We start from the raw sequence: 18,729 nt of genomic DNA on the forward strand, positions 1-18,729 counted from the left end.
TGCAACAGGGATTGTATCTTGGAAACCAGAGTTTTCTACAAGCAGTAAAAAGGAGTAGTAGATTTCTTGGCTTGGATGAAGAGAGCAGTAGGGGGAGTAAGGGAATGGTGGCATTGTATAGTCGATGAGGCTGCGTAATCAAATACTATGTGCAGCTCTGCTGTCAAGTTTTCAGAAGGATTTTGAAAAATTGGAGAGGATGCAAAGAGGAGTTGCGAAAGTGGTTTGAAGGAGTGTATAGAGAGTCTGACTTGTATAGCATCAAATGAAAACTGGCAGCTTAAACTAGCTTTTCTACAAGTTACCACAGCTACTGAAGAAGCTGCCATTTCCATGGCAGAAAGTGGCTCACAAATTTGCTTCTGAACTGCAGCAACTGCCTAGCAATTTTAACTTGCTGCTGTGTGAAAGCTGAAGCTCCTTGAAGAACAGTCTGTTTTGCTTCTCAGAGACTATTGAGCTCTGCTAGTGTGCATCCTGCAGCCATGAAAATACGGGGTACGAAAAGGCAGTCTGTTCTAGCAGGAGAATCAATAACGAGAGCTAGAAGCTGAAGCCAAACCAACTCAAATGGGAAGCTGTTTCGGAGAATAGTTAACTATTGGAGAAAGCTAGTAAGAACGATGACTTTTAATATCTTGATGAAACCAATTTAGTGTGGAGCAGATTGAAAGATCTGCCAAACACAGTGTACTTAAAAAACAAACCACAACCAACCACCACCAAAAAAAATCCCCAAAACAAAAACAAAAAACCCAACTGCAATATGGGGACAACTGATGACATCGGAAGAGATCTGGTATGGGGAAAATTAGAGCCGATAAAGAAATGCTCATTAGGATTTAAACTCTGAATTACTTAGTGTTCTTCTGGAGAAAATACGAAGTGCACGGAGGTATTTGGTTATTCTGAAGCAGGTGCTCACTGCTTGCTTTAAAGCTGGGGTGGGGGTGAGGTAAGTTGTGCTGCAGTAACTACGGTGTTTTGAGAATGATGAAAATGTCCTTGTATGTATAGTAGCCACTGTTTGCAATGTGTGAAACTGGATGTTGTAAAAAAATAAATAAAAAAATAAAAATTAGGGCCATTGGGGGAGTAAATGCCAAAATTGAGACTCACTTCTTTATATGTAGAAAGTGATAGTACTTAGAGTAGTATCTGTGTATACAATGTGGATAGAAAACCTGGGAAGCATTAGTCTTGGAAGACTAAAGGAAGCTACCAGCTTTATTGCCCCTATGTGATTTGTAGCTTCAGCTCTGTCTGCAGAGGCGTCCCGTTGCAGGGAAGGAGGTGAAAGCCCCATGCCTGCGGGACTGCGGAGGAACCCGCTCAGCTCTTGAGGCTTCTGGTGCTGCATTGGACAAAGCAGTTGCTGTCCACCTTGAATGGAGCAGAGATTTAGGGAACTTGCCGCTCTTACAGAGGCTTGATAACAAAATCCAATACCAAAAAAATCCTCAGACAGAAGCTTGTATTTAATCTGTGGAATTGTAAATTTGGAATGATGCTGTATGTAGTGTAAAATGGCTTATAATCAAACAGAAATTTTGGTTTATAGCTTCTGCTGTCACTTTAAATCCCTGTTTGATGTGTACTCACTGGCCTAACAACTGTCAGAGGGTGAATCTCTTGAGTGAAAATAATTTCACATCAGTTGCAGTGTACAGAAACTAAAAGGCCAAAATGAGATACTTAAAGATGTTCTAAATTACTTTTTACATATAATAGCTATAATAATAAAGGTTGATCTAGCAGGATAGATTGATGTAGCTGGGGGAAAAAAACCTTTTAGTTGTGAAATGTTTTCTACATATTACCTCATTTACTAGGCTTTCTGTTACTGAATGAATGCCATTATCCCAGAAATTTATTAAAGCATTGGAGAGTCAATGCAAAAATTAATGTTTTGATAGGACAAGATGTGCTGAGACAGTAAGCTGTTCAAAGTCATGTTGCAGGTGGGGAGTGCATTCAGTTATTGAGCCACTCAAACCCTTCCATACATGTTTCTTGAAGAACTGAATAAGGGTTCTGCTACTGTTTTCTGAAAGTAATGCTTTAAGTAAAGCTACCTATTTGTGTACAATCTGTACATAAAAAAAAAAATTATTGGCATTGCACTCTGTGGTCTGCATTTCTCCAACAATACTATGTTGTTTAGTTATTGTTTTTAAGGATCAGTGAGTCTGCACTGGTGTTACAAATACCGGTAAGCTTTTTTTCAGTTACAATTTATGGTACATGTGAATTTGAATACATTCTTTAGTTATATTGACTTTGAAGAGATTATAATTTTCTTTGCATTTCCTTTTATTGTATTTGCTCTAAAAATATATAATTTCTTAATTATTTTTTTTATCTGGCATTTGATCTGGATTGGCATTTTCGTCTGTTGTCATTAATTAGGTTTCCTACTGGGTTTTGTAGCTTCACAGTTCATACCTTGTGAAAGAATCAATTTGTTTCAGTGCAGTTTCCCACATTAACTGTTCTTAAATTACTTTTTTAGCTCAGCAGAGTGGTGGCTGTTCAGTTCTAGCAATTTGATCTTCACAGTCACTGCTGTTTATTTTATATTAAAACAGTCTATTCATGATTTTTCTACTGCTACCTGCATTAGATAATCTGGTCATGTATTTGTAGATAGCGTTTGCTCTAGGGAGTTGCTGTAGCTGCTTCCTAATTCAGTCATATTCATTTGACTTAACTTGCCATTTGTACATTCGGCATCCTGAGGATTCCTATGGATACCATCCAGATATTCCAGAAGTGTACTGGAATTTGACTAACACTTTACCCAAGCCATGTGATTTTAATGTTTTAAATGATATACTATATAGATATAATACAATATATGTTTTCCGAATCATGGAACAACAGTCGTTAGCTATTTGGTCAAGAGGACATAAAGGTTAGGTAAGTCTGGAGGATGGAGGTTGATGCAGAAAGAAGGGATGGTGCAAATGACTTGGATGATTCTGGGACTGCTTTTATGCAGCAACTTTCTGGAAAGTGGTAATGGGCTTTTTTGTCAGAGGGCTTGCAGAAGACAGTCTTCTTGTTCTTATCTGCAGCATCATTTTTATGCTGGAATTGTCAAAGCTCTGAAACTTATGAACATTGGTCTGTAATAAACAGCAGTTAATATGTATTCATTTCATGTGTCGAATAAGCTTAAAAACCTGTATAACGTGCATAATCAACAGACTAAACGTCAGACCCGGTTGTGTGGATGAGAGCGGTTTGTCCTTTAAACCACTTCGTCAAAAATAGTGGGTGTTGGCCAGCTCAGCTCATGGACCCGGGCAGGTTCAGGACCATCTACACAAGCTGTTCCACTGGCAGCAGTTGTGGTCGTGGGCTGCAAAGAGTGAGTAAGCAGTAGTCTCTTCAGCGGTACACAAAATGTGTAGGTGTCTGCACCAACACTCTTTAACTGGCAATCTGCAGCTCATGTGCTGCCTCCAAGGGAAAACAATGAATGTCTTGACAGCAGTCAAAAGCATTAAACTCGGGGCAAAGTCTTTTGGAAGCTCACAGAGCTGTAACTTGAACTTAGTGTGGTGTTATACAGGGGAGTCTCGCAGGCTTGTCACGCTGCGTGTGTGTTGTGCTGCAGTGCAAAAGACTTAAAGAGAGGAAATACTGGGAGGGTGGTTTTGTTCTGCTTTTCAGTAAACTTGTAAAATTGTGGATGGTGAGATGGGTTGAATCATGTCAAATACTGCTATTAAAACTCTCAAATGGATGTAAATTTATGAATTCTTAAATGCAAGCAATAATCTTGAACCCATTTATCTTTATTATGGGCAGCCTGATAGTACCGAGTGCCAAATGCCCCTAACTGTCACAAGACAGATTCAAAGCTCTACCAGGAGAGGAGTTCAATGCAGTTATTTTCCAGCTTGTTAAAACCTGGTTTACACAGCTGATGTAAGAAAACAAGTGGTTCAAGACACCAAATTAAAAATTTGATTAAAATCAGTTAATACTGGGAAACACTAATTTTTATGTGAACTTGTGCCTAGGCATGCTGGTGGGGAAAACAAAGGTCCTCGAAGTGCTTTTTGCTGTATGTCATTTCATAGGCTTTCTATATTCTCCACATAAATACAGGCTGCTTTACCCTCAGAATCACTTGATATTCCATAGCACTAATTAAAACCATGCCTTATTTATGCTGTGGGCCTGTGAAGTGCATTGTGTAATATTGTTTCTCAGTGTTTATTTCATTCACTATAAACCCCCAAATCCCATACATCATTAGGTACTAGTCTGTATTTTTCATAGAAACAGTGACTTATCCTGTAATTTTGCTGCTGCAACTCTAGTCTTGTCTTGTACCTTTTTAAAAAAATATCTTTTTGATCATATGCTCAGATAACTTGGGCCTTATTACTAAATGTACATACAGGGAAAAAAAAGTGTTAACACAGGACAGAGTTCTGCCTTGCTTATTTTTGAGAGCGCCTGTATGTGTGTTTGGGGAAGAGGGGGAAACAGGTCATATCAGTGGTAAAACCATGTTGTATGAAGTGCATAGCTTTTGATGAGCTGTTCTCTTATCTAACATGAATATAAAGCAAGTTGCCTGTAAAGCTTGCTGTAAATTGTAATAAATTGCAGAAGAGATAAGTGGTAACTTACAGATATGACTGCATCTAGCACGGCCTGCTAAAACCAAACCCCAGTATTATAAATTTTAAACCAAATCTTTGTGGCTTGAATCTTTAAGCTGGTATGATAGATTTAAATTTAAGGGACATAAATTTTCCTTGCTCCCCTCTGTCTGAATTAATCTTACTGAAAAATGACAGAAGATTTGAATTTGAGAACACAATGAAAATAACAGGAACTGAGACCAATAGAGGCGACTAATCCCCTAATTACTTTCTCTGAACACTAATATCCTTCAGTACAATCTAGACTAAGCAAAATTTATTCTGTTCCAAAGCTACAGAGGGAGGGATTTTGCTGCTGACTCAGAATAGTAATGGGCTGTGGTGGTCTTTATCTGACAGAAGTGAAACAGATGTGGCTGCTCTGTCAGATGTCTGTCTATGGGCTTGAATTTTCCTGGGTGTTAATTGCCCTGTGCTCACCCTTACACACCCTGGGTTTTGGAATGTAACTAAATGATCGGGTAGATGGAGCATTCTGCTCTGGGGGGCAGAGGCTGAGGATGTGGCATACTTGCAGCAGTGACTGTGTTGGACTGATGTACAAGTTCTCTTCGGCTTCACTGTGATGTCGAAGCTATTTAGTGGCAGACATGACCCATGTTTTAGCTTAAGTGCTTTCAGACAGTTCTTTTGTACTTGCTTTACGTAGCGAACCGGTAATACTGAAATTTTCCCCAATCTGGTATTCCACACTGAAGTCAGTAAATAGACAAAGATGCTGTAGTTAAATAGTTGGCTTTAGTTGAACCTCCCTGTACTAGTGTTGAATATATTTTGTGAACCTAGCTGTTAACTTGGACTACAACATTTTTGCAGGGTTAAAACATTCTGATAAATGAATCCAGAATTTGGTTGCTAACACTTTGTTATAGTTCAGGTAGGTGACTGAGAGTGGGATATGTACTTACTGCTTTCTCACTGTCTTCAATTTGCAAGGTGAGGAGGCAGTACTAGTTACTCCCAGAGCCATGCCATCTGCATGAAGAGATGGTCTGTCTTTTTTTTTTTTTTTCTCCTCGATAATTTTTTTAAAAAGTCTCAGCATCAGGGCCAGCCTTGTTTTCAGTTCTGCCTGGATTCAGAGACAGCACTTGGAGGGGCTTGCGGTCAGTTATGATTTGAAATGAGCTTAGCAATTGCACATCTCCTTGCTTCCCACTTGTTAGCAAGTTGATTTTTCAACTCCTGTGCAGCAACATAAATCAGGATTGCATTTTGACTGCTGCTTGTTGTGTTATCTTGTTGACTTAAATCACTTCAGTAGCTCAGTTGAGTTCAAAGAGCGTGTGTTTTTAACTATACTAAGTTGTGTACAAGGACTATCAGTTCTGACCTTCACGTAGGAGGATGCTTGGTGATATGTATAAGTAACTGGAAAGATTAGAAATACTTCTGTTTACTGTAGACTCATAGGACTTCAAAAAAATGTGATCATTTCCTATGTGTGAGATGCATGCTATTTCTTCTTGAGTATTAGCATACTGAGTGCCTGCTGGTCAGACCCATTGCCTTCATCTCTATAGGAGGCAGATCCTACAGATGTACCCTTTGGTGCCTTCTGCCACTGAAGTGTCTTGCAGTAAGGATGCTCTGTTTGGAAGGTGGGCTTAACTTGAATTTCCTGAGAGCTACTGTCAGTAATGTTTGTCCATCTTGGTTCAAGTACCAGTTGAACTATTCTGCAGGAATTTTTTTGTTGGTAGTCTTCATGAAGCAAAATGCTACAAAGTCCAGTTTGTTGTGATGGCTTGTAATTTCTGTAGAAATCTCAGACCAATAGAAAAGAATCTGATTGCTTTTGAGTTTGTTCTGTTGAAGAGTGCTTTCTATCAAGACTCTAGCTATAGTGTGAAGTCTAGCAAGCAGCTTCTGTCCCTTGTTGGGCTTTATATAATGTAACTGCTTTCTGTAAGCACTAAATGGCTTTTTGGCAAGAGGAAGTTCACATTTTAATTTATTTTTTTTCTCTTGAGTTTTTTGTGCAGCTGCTTAACAGGTCTGTTAAGGTAACTGTCTGGAGAGTCTTTGGGTGTCTTAATGTAAAATTTATTTGTGTCAGATTGAATTTATGGTTTCTGGAAGCTACAGAATGATATGCAGCTTCTCATCGTGTTATTATGTGCCTTCCTTTGGCAGGCAGACTCAGATTGGTGCTCATGGGTGCTTTGATTCACAGAAGCATTCACTGCTGATGCGCCGAGTGTACAAATCTTTCAGTCTGTGTATTGATAGAAGCCCTTGAGGGGACTTTATCACTGTTTATTTTTTTGTCTGATTTTTAGTTAAGGATTCCAATTTGTGGCTATTTTGTGTGCTTGGCATATCAAAATACATAAATGTAGCCAGGCATCTGCTGCTTTTGTTCCTGATGTATATAAATGAATTGTAGACTGTTGGCACCAGAATGTTCAGCTACAAACACTGTTGCATCCTTTTCTAATTACTGATATTTTTGTGGGTGTATCAAGAGTCTTGGGAGATGTGCTCCAGCTGCAGTGGCAAAATTGAGTTTATGCCTTCATTTTTAAATTTATAGGCTTGTAGTCTCCCGAAAGAGACCCTACCCTTAGTGAACTAATGCCAGGAGTTTTGGGGTCAGAAGTCTTGCTTTTGGAAGGTCACATGTCAGTGAAGGTCTTACTGGTCTTTGGTATGTGATCTAAACACAGCAAGCATCATATTCAGCACAGCTCTAGGTATAGTAGGCTTTTTTCCAGTCAACAATTTAGTGTTTCTGCCTGGAACAGCTGTAGCTGAACTGTCTCTTGTGCAAAGCCTGTTCTAGTAGACTGCTAGTCTCTTCAGTGTCCCTTGCTTTTTCAACAAAGGGTTTCTTAGGCTACTTTACTGTGGAGATGAGGAGAGTCAGCTCCATTATATGAGGGTAATCAGCTCTAGTGCTACTAAAGTCCTAGCAGCATGACTAGGAACAGGAGCTCTCAGCATAGCGCAGCTACTTATGTCTTATTTTCTTCCCTGCTTGCTGCAGATAGAGAGCCTCGAATGCTCAGTATATTGTAAGAGGTCTTGTTCCAAAGCAGTATCCTGGCAGGAATATGTTAAACATTTTGGTCCTATTTTGGGGGGATATTTTGCTTCCTTTTCACAAATAGCAATAAAATACTTTGCAAAACCACTTTGCAAATTCACGCCTATATGCATTTTTCTTGTAGATAGCGATATGACTGCATGGAGGGTTGAAGCTGAAACAGGAACTGATGTGTCTTCCGAAAAGTATCTAAATCATTCGGTTGTAATCTGTATTCACAGGTACATGGAAATCTAACCTGTAACACAGTGGATGGATCTCTATATGCTCTGTAGTGATCAGCTGAGATAATGAAAAGAGAATACCTGGTGGAGTAAATAAGAAGTTGTAGTATGACTTAGGTTGTTGTTTGTTGAGGGTTTTTTTGAAGTGTGATTAAAATATAATTGTTCAAAGTCAGTTAAGGTCACATACCAAATAGATGAACAGGACAGTAATAAACGTACATCTCCTGGGTTTCCAAAGCAGGTGATATGCGTCCTCAGCACAGGACTACAGCAGGTAACTCCAGAGCAGTTGTGATAGAAAGTGTAGCAGCAATATGCAGGCAGTAATTTGCCCAGAGGAGCGTTCATGAGTTTGGGGTAAATGACTTATGCTGTGGGTAGTTGATGTATGTGACACTGCCACAGCTTTGTGTTGTGCCTCTGAGCGGTCTCTAGCTCTAGTCTGCTTGGTGAAGGAAACTTACCAAGCTGACTAAAAGAGAAAAACCACAGACTATTTCAAAGCTGGATGAAAGATCACTTGTGATAAAATGTTACTGAGCGTGGATGGAAGAAAATGGAAGGGGAAAGGAAAGGTTTTAAGGGTTAGAAAAGATAAAAGATGAGATAGGAAGGAAAAGGATTCTTGGGTTGATTAGGTAAGGGGTTGATTCACAACCACCAGAAGTTTGTGATTTACAAAAGAATTCCTCAGCTCCTGTATTGTATAGCTGTGCCTGTTAGTATAAACTGGCACCTATTTTGAGCTGCTTTTGATACTTTAAGTGGAGGAACTTGGGCTGCTTTACCAGGGCTGGGCAAGACTCCTAGGTATGAGATAGGACTTGGGTCTAGTAAGTGCCTGCAGCAGTGATGGTTTTGATGACCGGACTTTAATTTGTGCAACTTAGTCAACACCCACTATGCATTTTGAAGATGTGCTTTGAAAACTTGCTTTTGTCTGAGGAGTAGCCTATTCTACATTGTTCCCTGGAATAACAGCATGCAGTCAAGTGTCTGTCAAGCCTGACCTAGCTTTACAGTAGCTTATCTAGAAATACTTTTAGATCATTGCCTCCTTACTTGTTGCAGTACCCAAAATAGAGAATTACGAGAATGCATATTTTGATGCCTCTTCTGGAGAAAGGCAGTAGGCAACTGTATTGGCTAGTTGTCTATAATTGCACAGCAATGCAAATTCAGCACAAGGAGAAAATGATTTAACATCTGTCTGTTAAGTTGATAAATGGTAAATTGCTTTAGTAGCACACCACCTCATGTGCACTTGTAGCAGATGGCTTTGATGTATGCTAGAGACAAATGTGTTGTCCCTTCTGCCCACCTCCCTCCCCTGCTAATCTCCAAGATCAGCATGAAAGAGTACATAGGACAAACCTGTGAATGCTTTGAAAGCCATAAAATCTTGAAGTGTAAATAAACTAGATTATTTGCTGAAACTGATTCTGCATAGGCACTGAGCCCCTGTACCGTGAGTTTCGTGGGGGTGACTTGCATTCAGCAGATTGAAGACGGGTGGCTGCAGGTTACATGCATCAACTGGTGTATAATGAGGAGGAGTGCCAACAGTGCCACATGTATCTAGTTTTAAACTGTTTTCTTAAATGTCAAGTGTCTGTTGTCCAATAACTTGTTACATGTGTATTTTGAGCTTTCCCCGGTCTGTTTGTTAGTGCTTGGACCATTTAACAAATAAACAAAACTATCTGACACCAATGAGGAATTGGTAATGGTTTTATAGTTAATTGGTGTTTCTCACGAGGCAATCATTGCTCTATTGAATTTACCATGTAGGAAAAAGAAATAATTTGCCTGTAGGTAGTTGCACCATCAGTATATGTATTAAAAAATTGTCAGAAATGTGCACTGCGCTGTCTACAAAACTTTATTTCTTTATGGTGGCATATGCATTCTACTTTACCTACATTTGCTGACTCTTGGTCTTTTGTGACCATTTCCTAACACTCGTTTACTTGTCAAGAGAATATTGACAGCTGAAATTACAGACAAGGTGTTAGCATTGGTATTCAACAAATGTGCATGTGGATGTTAGTGCAGTTCTAATGTAGACACTTGTTTATAAGGGAAGGAAGAACGCGGCAGGATGGGCTTGTATGGAGCTGTGCAGGGAGCAGATGCAGACTTCTTAAACAGCCGGGCCTGTGATTCTGGTTGGTACAGTCATTTCAGCCCCTCCTGTAGGCACATGAAACCCGTAAGGTTTCCATGATAATGTCTTCTGTTTTCTTTGCAAAAGGCTAGAGGAAAATTATATATAATAGCCGTATCAATAGCCAGAGGTCACTGTAAATTTTCAGTGTTATTGAGCTCTAGTGTTACAGAAGCAGTGATTCGGGACAGTTACTGTTGGGTTTCAGTTGAGACAGAGTAAAATTGCAGACAGTCTTTAGTTAATGTTATATGAATAGACATTTGTCATAATTTGCTGGGAAACTTCCTAAGTGGACGCAGTTTTCTGATGTGGGCAAAATATCAGTGTGTCATGATCACGAGCTTTTGTTGTGTTTTCTTACGGTAACCTAATGTCTGCTGGCTCTGGCAGTCAGTCTGTCCAGAAATCCAGTGGAAATGTGATGTGTTCTTTGCTTTAAAAGGATTCCTTCCTTGCCAGCTAAAGCTTCCTTTTAAGTTGCAAGATCTTTTGTCTGACGTCCCTGAGTGTTTCTTGTGTTCTCTTTTTATAAAAGAAATTGAAGGCCAGCAGCCAAGTAAGAAAGCATTTAACTCATGAAGGCACTGCTGTCATTAATTTTAAACACGTCAGTGTGGTGTCGGTCAGCTTGACTACCAACAAAGAAAACTAAAGTGTTCCCATAAATCATTTTATTGTCCTAATCCAACCTAATTAACTAAACTAAACCTCTTATTCTAATGGAGCAGTCCTTCCTGTGAGACATCTGCCTCTCTTTCTTAATGGATTTTAGCCTTCACATCTACTATAGCACAGAAGAGTTGGTAACCGTAATAATGCTAAGTCCCCCCTGATCTTTGGGGAGCTAGCTAGGCACAAGTGGACTGTGAAGTCTAAATTGCTGAATGCAGAGCTTTTTTCTTTTCTTTTCTTGGAAACATTGCTTGCAGACCAGAAAAAAAGCAAAATCTCCATTTCTAGAAGTGGATTAGACCTGCTTCCTGCAAGGCTTGTAAGCAGCAGCCTAAATGCTGTGAGAATTTTGGGATCTGCTTTTCTAGTTCATTGACATACTCTTTACATGGAAGGTTTGACCTAATATTGTTCTGTTAATGTAGTCATGCAGTGAGCACCTGACCTGTTCTTGAATTCTTGAGCTGAAGATGACTAAGGGAAATGAGCAACTTCATCAGTGTGCAGAAGAGCTGCAGCATACCAGAAGGTGCTTCTAGATAGGTGCTTCTGGCTGAGGGTAGATGTAAAATCTGTGTAGTATATAATGTAGAACATCTTCATAAAACAATTAGTATAATTTTGGGGGATGGGGAAAAAACAAATGTGTACTTTGCAAGCCTTTCTTCAGGTCTGATCCTTAAGCCAGAATATTTGCTATATACCCTTACGTCTGTCATTGGTCAAAACAGTGGCATGCTTATTACAGAAGACAAATTTTAAGAATATACATTGCTTCATCATGGTGTGCAAAAAAAGGAGCTTTCAGAGATCTCAAAGAATAGCCCATTAAAAAAAGGAATGCAAGGAAAATGTGGCTTTTCTTGTTGTGCTTGGAGAAATCCAACATGGTATAGTTAACCTCTTGAAAAAGAATTCCGTCTTAGGTCAGATGATTTTACAGGCTTTTCGTGTGCTCCTGAAGAAGGGGTGGTTTGCTGCTGTTTTGCCTCCTTGTGGCTTGTTGGTTGATAAAGGCATTTCTGGAGATGTTTGACACTGATTTGTTTTTGTTGCACAATGACAGGTTAAAGTTTTTCAGATGTACTGACCTTTCTGCTGGTTTCCAGGACAGTAGCCACCAATGTGACCAGTGGCTGGGAGAGAGGTGGCACTCAGTGGAGCTGTGCCATTCAGCACAGTGCACGCTCCTGGGTAACGCAGTGTTTGTAAATGTGGCAGTGGCATCACTGCCAGTCAGCTGGGCCTACGTCCAATCTGCTGAAGACTTATTTTTAGTTTTGTGTTCCCTCCTTTTTATCTATCTTTGCTAAAAAAGCAAAGTACTAAGAAATAACTGTTTCTTGAATGAAACCTTTGTGTATTCTTGTTCCCCATATCTGCAAGGTGGTTTTATATGTGGGGTGAGGGAATTCTACTTTCTCACTTCTTGAAATGGTGGTAAAACTGATAGCAGCTACCTTTCCAGGGCAGGGGTGTGAGCGGAGAGCAAAGAACTCAGGTGGGCTGGGATGTGCCAGGGGCTGGCTGAGTTGCTACATTGCTGCTGGGAAAGTAGTATTTATATGATCTTAGTTCCTCTGAGACCGGACAGATTTGTAAGCTCTAGCCTTTAGCTGCTGCTTTGGTGATGAGTGCAGAGTGCTGGAACAAGGTTTTGCTCTCAAAACAGAGGAGAGCAAGAATGAAAAGTGTATGTAAGGAGGCAGGGGGAAAAGCAAGGCTAAGTGTAATTCCAGCCATCAGAAAGGATATAACTAAAAACTTAAGCTACTAGCAAAGTGTTTTGTGTTGGTTTTGTTTTTTTTTAATATTTGTTTAGACCCTGTTAGCATGGGGGGTGAGACAGTGGGACTTCTCAGATGCAGCTCCTTTCAGTCTCTGATAAGATATGGTGGTTCTGATGACCCGAAATCATGGGAGCGCTCAGGGCAGTGGGAGTGCCATGCAAGTGTGGGTAGCTGTGGGGTTTACTTCAAGTTATGGGGAGAAGAGCCTGCCTGCTACGGTAAACTGGCTCAATATGTAGTGAGGCTTGGAGCTGCTGCATGCTGTCCTCCAACTTTAAAGCCCTGTGGAGATGGATGGATTACTGTGCAAATAAGAGCTCTGTCTTGGAAAGATGCTGTGGCGATCTGTCCCTTCATGCCAGGGATGTGGCACCTCAGGATTCCCTTGTTGCTTGCACTTGGACTTTTAAAAATTCCCCAGCCCCAATATGGACATAAAGCCACTAACAGTGGAATTATTCTGGACAAAATATCTTGCTGCTGTTGGTTGTTCGCTCTATTCCACCACGGGTTTTTTGTCAGTCTGTACTTTGCTATCTGTTTCCTCCGAAGGGAATTACTTGAATTCAGCAGCTTGAGACTCTTAACCATATAAAACAAACTGTTGTGTAGGCGGCTGAATTCATCTCGCCTCTATCTCCCCACCAGCATTCCGGCTGGACAAGAGGTGCCATATGCTATGGCTAGTCTGGAGCCATGTTTCACATTCATTGGGCAGGCTCAGGCTATATACATTAGGAAGGTTTTTCCAGCATTTGTTTCTGTTGGGAGCTGATTTAGGGTAGTGTTTTTCTCCTGTGCTGTTGATGACTTTCACTAAACTTTTAAGAACCTGGAAGATATGAGAGAACTGCTCTCAAATACACTGAAGAGTTTGGTGGGCTCTTGAGTATGAGCTTTGAAAATACACACTACTGCTCTGGTGGGTCTTTGCAGTCTTGGGGTGGAGGTGCAGAGACAGAGGTAAGGTTCGGTGCCTAGTTTTTGTGCTCTCATGTTTTAGTTCGTGTCTGGGAAGGTGGATGTGGTGGTGTCCAGCCTGAAACTGAAGTCATCTGTTAAACGTGTGATGCTTCTGTATGTCCCATGGGAGTCAAGGCTTTTTTCATCCCAACTTCAGTTACCACAGCAGTGCAGTTACATGACAGCATCAAGGTTTTTGGTGGGTGGGTGGGGTGTTAGTCTTACTGGTAGAAAAAAGTCTGGAAATTTGAATGCTGAAAGCAGTAAAAAGGCAACCTTGCTATTTTGGCTGCTACAAACCAATTTTCAGAGGTTTGAGGCAATCACTCTCCAAACTTTTTTAGTACTTGTAGTATGCTTCGGTAGCTCCTCAAGCTGTCAAAATCCTTCATGACTTTGCTGTGGCAACACTTACAATGTTGTCTTATTGAGACACTTACCTTTCACTTGTCATAGTCATTGTGAATAGTTCTTCTGTTTTGTGTAGCTCCTCAAATACTGTTATTTTGTTGACTTGAAAGTGGCCAATTGTTTCGAGACCAGCAATTAAAATACCTGTATAATGTCTTTGAATTGGAGCAACTGTTGTTGCTGAGCAGACTGTGAAAGCACACAAGTTGAAACTTTTCTCATAATGTTCTTGGCTTTTTCAAAAAATAATTACACAATTCCAGGAAACTAAATGCAGCATTTCACACTAAAAGTAACTGGTTTTAAACAGCAGAAAACAAAAGAGGAGGGGAAATAGGATGTGGAAGTAAAGTTGAGAGGGAAAGGAACACGCACAGAAAAGAAAAAGATTGTCCTACCCTAGTATTTCAGAGGAGATACTGACCCTGGTCAACCTCACGGGAATTATTAATATGTCTAAGTCCCAAGTTCTGTCGGTATAGGACATGACCTAACTAAAGAATTCTGGAAGTCCTTAAATTTCCCCCCTTTGGTTTTTCTATCTGGCCTTAAAACTTCCAGGTTTGGGTCTTGCCAAAATTTCCATTTGATCCAGTGTTTTGTCTAACAAGAGCATAAGCTTAGGGCACGTATCCCTGCCTGGGAATTTTACCCAGTTGCTGGTGGTCGGTGCTGACAGACTGGCTGGAGCTGAAGCCAGGACCGTTGTTAATAGCTGCTGATGGGCCTGTGCTCCATTGTATCTGCAGCTGCAACATGATTTTGTGGAAATTCATGAAAACTTTGTGTGTGAAAGCTATTACTTTCTGGTGTTTGAAATTATGATATATGATATGAATATAGATTAATTATTCCCATATTAGGCTTAAAATGCCAGGTGTAAGGGTTTCCTGTTCATCACAGTTTCATTTATATTCTAGGAACACCTGAGACCTGCTCAGGGCTTGAGACCCCCTTGGTAGTTGTCAAACTTTATACATGCTTCAGACCTACTACAGTTTAGTGTCCTACCATGTCACAAAGTGTTAGTGATTTCGTTTGAATTGCATCTCAAGATGCTCTTTGTCCTTGCAACATACTGCACCAGCATAATGGTTATTACGAAACACTGTAAATTTAAACTGGGAAGTTTAGAAACGGTGTACTGCTGATTACCAAATATGTTTACCTCACTTTTTGGCTGTTATAACTGTTGGAATAAAATCAGGGAGACTAGACTTTATGGCTTTAAGTTTTGTTAAAAGGTTCGTTGCAGAAAAAGGTACTGGAAGGGACTGGAAAAGTCATCTTGCCTAACCCCTTGCTTCCAGGTATTCTCACCTAATCCTAACCTTTAGCAAGCGTTAGAGCTGCTAAGAGTTTTCAGCAAGAGGCATGTTGTAGAAGTAGTCTCTAATCTGTTGCTGTAAATGTATGAGGTTTACAAAAAATTCTTTTATTCTGTTTTTTCAATAATTGTCAAATAGTTTTGCTAACCCTTAGTGGGCTTTTAGTATGCACATAGATGCGTTTAATACATCCAGTATTCATTAAGGCTTAATGATTTAATTGATCTGTAACTTCAGAATAATTTAGACTTTTGTGAAGAGATGACAGACAGATGAGTAGGTTATATTTAGTTGCTTAGTTTAATCATCCCTATCTGTGAATTTTGTAGGTGTAGAGCAGCATTGATGGAGCTAGTGAGAGAACCTCTTCTAGAAAATTAACCCTCCTTAGCAGAAAACTGGAGAAAGCTTTAATTAACCTATTAATTCAATACATAAGTGTCTGCAAAGTGTTTGCTGGGCAGTAACAGTCATTGCCTTTCATAAACTCGTGCAGTTATATGGACCTTACATTCCCTGTTAGATTTAGTTTCTCTGCTTGTTTCCCTCAATCCTGAAACTTTTACTAGTGCATGTGCATTGTGCAACTAGTGCAGCTACACTTTTGAGACACCGCTTAATCATTTGAAGTGAGTGTTAGTTAGTCTTTTAAGCCTGAGAAACAATCACCAGCGTCACAAAACTTTGTATGCTGAGTCTCTGAGGTTCTTAAAGGATTGTACTGGGCCCTGCTCTTTCTTAAGGTTCTCTGCTGTGAGAACTCTGCTCTGTGTTTATTTATCAAGAAAAACTGTTTCTTGCTGTTTTCCTCTGAACTGGGACTGCTCTTGTGTTGGGGGTGATGCCTCTGTTTTGTTCTCTGAAGTAGCTGCTGGACTAGTAAAAAGGCAACTTAGAGATGTAAACCTGGGAAATCTTAAGTAAGGAATGCAGTCTCAGTCAGATATAGCAGAGTAACAGGAGTTGTCCTCTTCTAGTCTTATTTTGAATACTCTTTAGTCTGATCCGTATCTACAGAGATCAGTTTCCTTTGACGGGTAGCAAGAAGTACCCTTCAATGAAGAAACCCAGGTTGAAAGTGCTCACGCTTTGTCACAATTTATGTAAAACTGCTTGGCCCTTTCTGATATAACTAGGAATCTTCTTAACTGTAATGATACCCCTGAAATCCTAGTGCTTTTAACTGGAAATCAATTGTACTGCTTACTTGCTTTAAAAACAAACCAAGGAACCCTAAAAGCCAGCTCTTTGCTGGGGTACAAGTTCCTATGAGGGTTAAGAACTTAATAGAATTTCAGGAAAAAAACCACATGTGTTTGGAGTCTAAATTATGAAAATGGAAGGTATTGGCTACTTCTGAACTAGAAACAAGTGTAGCTCGGTTTTTCATTAAAAACAAAAAAAATCCTATGGTATGTGTTTGCCCACCCTTGTAATAAAATGTTCCGATACACTGCTTTTCCTGATCATAGTAAAGGTATTTATATAGTGAAATGAATTTGATTATTATATTTTTGTGGAGGCTTTGTATAATAGACATCTTTTTTTATTCAACAGGCCATCAGCTGTAAAGGTCAGCACAGTATCTCTTACACGTTATCCAGAAACCAGACTGTTGTAGTGGAATATACTCATGATAAAGATACGGACATGTTTCAGGTAAGACTCAATACAATACATGCATTGTATTTTAAAAGCAACATACAGAATCACAGTTCTGCATTATCTGCATACATCTCTTACTGCTGCTTTTCCAACACAGATCATGCTGCCTTCTTCTGGCAGCTCTCAGGCGCCTGGTGAAATGCACTTGCCGAAGTGCTAATTTTGGCCCATGTACTACTTCACCTGTGAGAGACTTATATTTCAGGCAATATCTTCTGCGTATCTTTGTGATCTGTGGAATTTCCATGGTTGAACCCAGATGCGTTAATATGGGAGCACTTTGAAATTTTGCATTGTCTGCTCTTCTCAAACCAGTGCCAGCATCTGTTAATATCCTTACTGCTTTCACAGGACTCTGTTTTTTCTGCAAGGACAGTGTAGCAACTGTACAAATAGTACTAGAAAGAAATGTGTGCTCGGTTTGGATTCATGAATAAGCACAAGAGTACACCCTCCACCCTCCAGTTAACTAAGTATCTGGGGTAACAAGGAAGTGGATAGAAGTACAACATGGGATGGGGAAGGAGGAAGGTAAAAGCCAAAGGTAGGGAGAGGAATGTGGGGAGCTGTGTGCTAAAGGAGACCAAACTAGTGACAGAATGATAAAGAAAACTGTTCCTGAAAGGTCTGCAAGTATATCAAATGGTGTAGGGGACTGTCTGTGCTCGGTTTCTCTAAGCTACCACCTGTGCAGCATGTTTTTGCTCTCTCCTGTATGCATTTGTGGGTTTATGCATCATCTAATATTCTGGTAAGCTAAGTTATTTTCTTATGCAATACTTTTTTATTATATATAATGAGCAAGCAGAAATTCTGTACAAACTTAGACTTCAAGCTTGGAAAATACCCAAACATGCACAACGTTTTCCAGTCTGGACTAATCAGGTCTGTCTTGTCAGTGACCTCTAATTAGAGCATCTTATCATGAATTGTTATCCCTCCTCATTCAGTCTTTCATATTTAGAAGGGTCAGCAGTTGAGTGCTGTTGACAGAAGAGGAAATAGCTCTGTCAAGATGTCTTTGCTTCATATGGCTTCTGTTTTTTGCTCTATATAAAATTTTCCTAGTGTGATTTCAGAATGATTAGGTCCAAATAGAGATTGATTTTAAAAGTCTTGTTCACTTGCTGCTGCATGAAGGATCATACAGCCAGAGTGAAATGAAGTAGTGGTTTGTTGGGTTTTTTTTATGTTGACTAGTAAAAGAAAAATGTAACCCAATCTTTTGGGTTATTGTGTGATATACTTGTTTATCTCTGCAAGATGCTTTTGTGCCTTGAGTAGCTCCAGTGAAAGTTTCCTGTATATAGATTTTGAAAAGCCATTTCTGAAAGTTGGAATTTTTCCACTTCTTGTGTACACCAAAACATGAATAAAGAGGTGTTGCAGAACAGTTGCTTTTCTGGGCATATTGTATAGACAGCTCTTTTCTTGATTGCATAATATCCTAGTAGTGGCTACAGGTTTTACCTGGGGGGAGTACTGATGAAGGATTAGGTAGGTTGGGATGCTCAGCTGCAACTCTGATGAAATCAAGCAGCCTGAGGTGAGGAGATGAAGTGCAGGCAAAGCAATGCTCCACAGGTTGAAGTGACCCTTTGTTTAAGGCAGTAGGTTAAGGGAGCTAATTAAGGATGCTTTGGATCTAAAGCAGGGGTTTGGCTCGGTGAGGAATGAGCTGGTTAAGCATAGCATGGCCCGGCTAATGACTTATCTTCCCTTGCTTCCCTTTGAGATCCATTGATGCTCAATAGAGAATCAGCACAAGG

General features: G+C 40.0%; 1 protein-coding gene across 2 annotated transcripts in view; it reads left to right on the plus strand.

Moving 5' to 3' along the window:
- PELI2 (pellino E3 ubiquitin protein ligase family member 2) overlaps nucleotides 1–18,729 on the plus strand; it is a 74,627-nt gene that overhangs the window by 44,850 nt on the left and 11,048 nt on the right. For both annotated transcript variants that reach the window (XM_056346750.1, XM_056346751.1), the window contains exon 3: nucleotides 16,853–16,954. In XM_056346750.1, coding sequence (XP_056202725.1) covers nucleotides 16,853–16,954 — 102 coding nt within the window. The remainder of the gene's footprint in view (nucleotides 1–16,852; nucleotides 16,955–18,729) is intronic.

Source organism: Falco biarmicus, chromosome 7 (assembly GCF_023638135.1).
Source record: "Falco biarmicus isolate bFalBia1 chromosome 7, bFalBia1.pri, whole genome shotgun sequence".
Taxonomy (NCBI): domain Eukaryota; kingdom Metazoa; phylum Chordata; class Aves; order Falconiformes; family Falconidae; genus Falco; species Falco biarmicus.